This window comes from Phyllobates terribilis, unplaced genomic scaffold, assembly GCF_046119375.1.
Source record: "Phyllobates terribilis strain yellow unplaced genomic scaffold, ASM4611937v1 Scaffold_11__3_contigs__length_659146591, whole genome shotgun sequence".
NCBI classification, from domain to species: Eukaryota; Metazoa; Chordata; class Amphibia; order Anura; family Dendrobatidae; genus Phyllobates; species Phyllobates terribilis.
In genome coordinates this window covers 637,667,168-637,673,923 of record NW_027362771.1, presented here as the reverse complement: position 1 = coordinate 637,673,923, position 6,756 = coordinate 637,667,168, and the positions used below count along the sequence as shown (strand labels likewise).

At 39.3% G+C, this 6,756-nt stretch overlaps 1 protein-coding gene across 1 annotated transcript; it reads right to left on the bottom strand.

The window, feature by feature from the left end:
• Positions 1 to 3,567: 3,567 nt before the first annotated feature.
• LOC141167574 (olfactory receptor 2M2-like) lies at positions 3,568 to 4,392 on the bottom strand. The gene has a single exon (XM_073654962.1). The coding sequence runs from the start codon at positions 4,375 to 4,377 to the stop codon at positions 3,568 to 3,570; it is 810 nt and encodes a 269-aa protein (XP_073511063.1). The 5' UTR covers positions 4,378 to 4,392.
• Positions 4,393 to 6,756: the final 2,364 nt, after the last annotated feature.

Genomic DNA, 6,756 nt, shown 5'->3' with positions numbered 1-6,756 from the left:
GCTCTATGTAGAAACAGGAAGTCTTGTTCCTTCATTTATCATTCCCCTCTTCAATTTCTAACCCAGCTGCTCCCATTTCCCCTGCTAGGGACTTTTGCAATGATAATTCATGTAGGGAAAATAGAATTCCTGTTTCTAAACAAAGTTTAGAATGATTCAGCTACTCAGTTTTTAATCATGTGATGTCATAGATCTAATGAAAAAGAGAATAATTAACTGGGTATAAAGGCAAAATGAGCAATTGTAAGTACACAGTGCTATACAGTGGATACAGAAAGTATTCAGACCCCTTTAAATTTTTCACTCTTTGTTTTATTGCAGCCATTTGGTAAGTTCTAAAAAGTTCATTTTTTTCTCATTAAAGTGCACCCTACATCCCATCTTGCCTGAAAAATGAACAGAAATGTAGAAATTTTTGCAAATTTATTACAAAACAACAACTGAAATATCACATGGTCATAAGTATTCAAGCCCTTTGCTCAGACACTCATATTTACGTCACATGCTGTCCATTTCCTTGTGATCCTCCTTGAGATGGTTCTACTCCTTCATTGGAGTCCAGCTGTGATTAATTAAACTGATAGGACTTGATGGAAAGGTACACACCTGTCTATGTAAGACCTCAAAGCTCACAGTCCATGTCAGACCAAATGAGAATCATGAGCTCAAATGAACTACCCAAGGAGCCTAGAGACAGAATTGTGGCAAGGCACAGATCTGGCCAAGGTTACAAAAGAATTACTGCATTACTCAAGGTTCATAAGAGCACAGTGGCCTCCATAAACCGTAAATGGATGAAGTTTGGGACCACCAGAAGTCTTCCTAGACCTGGCTATCTAGCCAAACGGAGCAATCGTGGGAGAAGAGCCTTGGTGAGAAAGGTAAAGAAGAACCCAAAGATCACTGTGGCTGAGCTCCAGAGATGCAGTAGGGAGATGGGAGAAAGTTCAACAAAGTCAACTATCACTGCAGACTTCCACCAGTCGGACCTTTATGGCAGAGTGGCCCAACGGAAGCCTCTCCTCAGTGCAAGACATTTAATAGCCTGCATAGAGTTTGCTCAAAAACACATGAAGGACTCCCAGACAATGAGAAATAAGATTCTCTGGTCTGATCAGACGAAGATAGAACTTTTTGGTGATAATTCTAAGCGTTATGTGTGGAGAAAACCAGGCACTGCTCATCACCTGCCCAATACAATCCAAACAGTGAAACATGGTGGTGGCAGCATCATGCTATGGGGGTGTTTTTCAGCAGACAATGACCCTAAGCACACAGCAAAAATAACAAACGAGTGGCTTCAGAACAACTCTGTGACCATTCTTGACAGGCCCAGCCAGAGCCCTGACCTAAACCCAATTCAGCATCTCTGGAGAGACCTGAAAATGGCTGTCCACCAACGTTCATCATCCAACCTGACGGAACTGGAGAGGATCTGCGAAGAAGAATGGCAGAGGATCCCCAAATCCAGATGTGAAAACCTTGTTGCATCAATCCCAAGAAGACTCATGGCTGTACTAGCTCAAAAGTGGGCTTCCATTCAATACTGAGCAAAGGGTCTGACTACTTATGACCATTTGATGTTTCAGTTTTTCTTTCTTAATAAATTTGAAAAAATTTCTTCATTTCGGGTTTTTTTCAGTCAAGATGGAGTGCATAGTGTACATTAATGAGAAAAAAATGAACTTTTTAGAATTTACCAAATGGCTGCAATGAAACAAAGAGTGAAATATTTAAAGGCGTCTGAATTATTTCCGCACCCACTGTATAATATGATGACTGCAATCTATTAAGAAGATAAACATTTTGATTTTCATATTTTTTTCAGATGCTTTTTAAGATTGCTTGACTTGTAGGACCCTGGTCAGTTTACTGTGGCTACTGCACAGGAGCCCTGAGATCGATAAATTACCTGCCAGCAGCTCTGGATCATATTCTGATTGGTTGTTCTGGTGCATTATAGCCATTGTAGCAGGACACACATGTTGTTGCGCCAGGACAACTTATCAAAAAAAGTAGCTAGGGGTGCTGGAAGGTAGGTGGCGATTTACAGGGCTCCCATCCAGTGGCCATCAGAATACTGGACCTCTATGTTTGTATGCTTAGCTATCCTGCATGTCGACCCTGTAACCCAATTTATTCAAAGTACAGCGAGTTAGTAGAGTTTTGCATTAAAGGGAATCTGTCACCATTTTGGAGTTATCAGACCTCTACTATGGCCATACAGGGTATAGAAAAGTAAATCTATACTTACCTGTATGGCCCATAGCAGAGGTCTGATTGCAGAGAAAAGTGCTTTAATCAATTCTATTTTGCACAGGCTTGGTGTCTGGGGGACACCACGCAATCCCCACCTATCTGCTTATTATTCCCCCAAATCCCCGCCTATATGGCTAATTATAATATTCCCCCCTCCCCTGCACGTCACAGGGCCCTGTGACCTGCACTGTGCTCCCTGACTTCCGGGCATGCGCAGAGCGCCACTCCCATAGAGCTCACATAGAGCGCGCTTTCCTTCTTCCCGGCCCCGTCTGCTTGTGCTCTGCGCCACAGGGTTCCTTGCTCAGGTGCAGGGGACTCACTGTCACTTTCCAGCGCCTGAGCAATAGAACCCTGTGGCGCAGAGCACAGGCAGACGGGGCCGGGAGGAAGGAAAGCGCGCTCTATGCGTGCTCTATGGGAGTGGCGCTTTGCGCATGCCCGGAAGTCGGGAAGCACAGTGCACGTCACAGGGCCCTCTGACCTGCAGGGGAGGGGGGGTATGATAATTAACCATATAGGCGGGGATTTGGGGGAATAATAAGCATACAGGCGGGGATAGCTTGTTGTCCCCCGGACACCAAACCCTGTACAAAATAGAATTGATTAAAGCGCTTTTCTCTGCAATCAGACCTCCACTATGGGCCTTACAGGTTTGTATAGATTTACTTTTCTATACTCTATATGGCCATAGTAGAGGTCTGATATCTCCAAAGTGGTGACAGATTCTCTTTAAAATGTGGTGAAGGGATATGCGCTGGGCCAATGGATGTTTTAACAAAGGGGTCAATTACTTCTTGGTTTAACAATTTTAAGAAAATCACCATTTCTCAGAAAATTCTGTTTGTGTAATGACTGGTAGCCCTTTGCTTTACTGAACTGTGATCACAAAAAATGGAATCAATATAATTGTGTGGTCTATCACAGTTGCAGAAATGCCATGTATCTCTCCAATGTTGCATACAGTGTTAGCACTTTTCATTCCAGTTTGGTCTTTTAAGTCCTTCAAAATACTTTCAAAATTGGTCAGTTTTGGTCTGGTGGACATTCTGCTGATGAAGTTGATCAGACCTCAGAGTAATGTTGCTTATGGTCTGCAGTTCGTTGGCCAGTTTTTGTTGGCCAGTTTGTTGGTCAGTTTTTGTTGGCCAGTTTGTTGGCCAGTTTCCAACTTAGTCTGACTTGAGGTAGGTGGATACAGCCAAAAAGGATCGAATGAATCCATTCATATCTTTTCTATTACAATAATTGAATATAAAGAAATAAATGAGATTTTTTTATTTCAATGTAATACTGCTTGACCTTTCTTCAGAAACCATGGAAAAGGCAAAAATAATCCTTAAGTTTTTGAAAAGCTTCTTTAAAGTCCTTGTTCTTCAGAGAGTAAATAATAGGATTAAGCAGTGGGGTCAGCACGGTATATATCAGAGATAAGACCTTGCTCACAATCAGTGATTGACCTTTTGTTGGAAACATATAATCAGTCATTAATGTCCCATAGAATAAAGAAACCACAATGAGGTGGGAGCTACACGTGGAGAAGGCTTTATGCCTTCCAGTATTGGATGAGATCTTCAGAATAGTGATGACAATGTAGACATAGGACATCACAATAATGACTAAAGGTACAATTACAAGTAATGATCCTAATATAAGAACCTGAATATGAATTATGGAGGTATCAGAGCATGAGAGCTGCATTATGGGTTCATAGTCACAGTAGAAGTGGTCAATAATGTGTGGCCCACAGAAATGTAAACTAAGCAAAGAAATAACATCGATCAGTGTAATGATAGAACTTATCAACCAAATTATATTTACAGATGTCACACAAAACTTAGGATTCATGATTGAATGATAACGGAGGGGTTTACAAATGGCCAAATACCGGTCATAAGACATCACTGACAGCAGAAGACATTCGGAGGCTTCCAATATACCAAACAGACTAAACTGGGTGATGCAGCCAACAAGAGACACAGAGCTTCTTCCATGTAAGACAAGATGGAGAAGGACGGGGACAATATCTGTAGTTACAAGGATGTCGCAGACTGAGAGCTGTGTTATAAAGAAGTACATGGGGGACTGAAGGGATTTACTCAACAAATACAAGGTCATGATGAGAAGGTTTCCTATAATGACTCCACAATATGTTATAACCAAAAGTGAGAAAAATAAAAATGTGAAGTGTTGAAGGTTTGGAAAGCCCAGAAGGATGACGGAGGTGATATTATTTGTCAAATTCATCTGGAGGAGATGAATGAATGTATGTTAATCATCTTTTTTTGTTTACCAAGAAAAAAAAAACTGTAAAGAAAAAAACATGGTAACAATGAAATTAATGAACAGCAATCATAGACATTGATTAAATTATATCAACTGAATTGAAAAGAAAGTTAGCTGCACATTCTTTTTAGGGTAAGAATATGAATTGCTGCCAATTAATTATCTGATACATTTTAAATGTAAATACAATTATGAAAGGTTTTGCTAGTAAGTTTCATTTTTATGTTGCTTTAAATATGTAATTTGATTAAGACATGTCTTCAAAGCCCCAGAAGAAGCCATAAGGCGAAACCCTATTTCAGGCTTATACAAGCTGTGCTGCTGCTTTTATTCATTTATGCTAAAATTCCGATTTAAATGTTGTCAGTGTATTGAATAAATCTTTCTGGAATCTGAATCTAGTAATAATTTTGACCTACGTACAGCTTTATCTCCAAGGACAACTAAGGTTTGTAAAGAAATCCAATGAAAATCTTGAAAGGAAATTGAGCGGTTGCAGAAGCTGATTCCAATAAAAACGTACATGAAACGAAAAGAAGGTTAGGATATAATTGTTATGAATTCAATATATTCTTCTTTTTTGGCCGATTTCTGTTGTTATATTTATAAATTATATTAATCAGGATCAGGAACTTATCGATACAGATGTGTCTTTCCTTACTTTTCTTTTTCCTTCAAAATATCCAAAGATGTATGACGAGGGTAGAAGGGTAGACAAGCTTTGACCCAAAAACACTTTGTTACTGTCCAGACAGTGTAGTGGTTGAATAATAGTCTAAACTTATAATGCAGCAATTTTATACCTTTATATCTCTTTGTGTAGAATCTACGGTATATCTGAGGGTTTCCAGTGAGGCTTTCAGACTCTTCCCCTGTGGACAGGTATAATACATGAGTTCAGTCTAATTAACCGATTGAGATTTAATCTTACAGGAATCAGTGTTTAATATCTTGTTTAAGAATTATTATGAAACACAATATCGGAAATTCCACTTTTTAAAATGAAAATATATTACAAAAAAATAATAATAAAGTAACTGGAACAAAAATAATAAGAAAAAATAAGGAGAAAGAAAAAGTCATAGAAAAATCAATAGAAACTTTTGGCCTGTAATCTTTGACTACTACATTCACAAATTATCCATGTCCATTATATTGGCACCGCAAAGCCTTATAGAAACTACTTTTAATGTGGCTGTATCGATTACTGTAACAGATTGAATGCGCCTGTTCTTGCACTGTGCTTTATTGATCACAAGTTCTATTTTTCTCCATAGACATTTGCTATTTAACCTTTCCCCGACAACCAATTGTTATTTGGTGGTGGCAGGCGCAAGTCCTGAGCCTACAATAATGTCTTTTGATGTTGCTGCTTTAAAATTCCTTCTCCTGCAATTAAACTGGTGCTTAAAAGTTTGTGAACCCTTCAGAATTTGACCTGAACTGACATCAGATTTTCAGATAAGTCCTATAAGTACATAAAAAAATCATATCAAACAAATGAGTTAAATATATTAGACATTAATTCTGGATACCCTCCCACACTGTTGTGTATGGAAGACGTCAATTCTCGGTGATTTATTTAAACCCATGTCTTTTATTCAGTACATTTTCAAGTGTCATGAACTTCTTCTTCTTCAGGAAATGACCACATGATGTGGGAGGTATCCACAAATTATTCCTATCTTCATACTTGTCGGTTTTGCAACCTGTGGATCTGCAGCAGCTGAACACTGATTTAGTACTATTTGATAAATAACTTCAATTGTATGTCAGATAAGACCCTAATTGAGCTACTTCCTCCCTAGCGTTTTATAGTATATTAGACATTGTCATTAGTGATGAGCGAGCACTAAAATGCTTGGGTACTTGTTGCTCGGGTCGAGCAAATTGGAATGCTTGAATGCTCGACCTGAGCAACGAGCCCAATGTAAGTCTATGGGAAACTCAGACATTTTTCCGGCAGCCCCCCCAGAGGTCTGGAGGGGGCCTAAAAATTTCCTAAATTGAAGGGAACAGTGCTCAAATGACATGGGAACAGCATGGGGAAGACCCCTGGAAGCATTTCTGACTCCCAGGTCACTGCTGTAAACAACGTTGCCAGAGGTATTATGCCACTTTTACGGACTCACAATAAAACATACAAAAACTAAACCAAAATGTATTTTCCTGGGAAATATGTTATGGAACATCATTTCCAGGGTAATGACT

Bases quoted from the DNA above. Each gene is read 5' to 3' on its own strand.
- LOC141167574 (XM_073654962.1), bottom strand. From the start codon at position 4,377: ATGACCTTGTATTTGTTGAGTAAATCCCTTCAGTCCCCCATGTACTTC.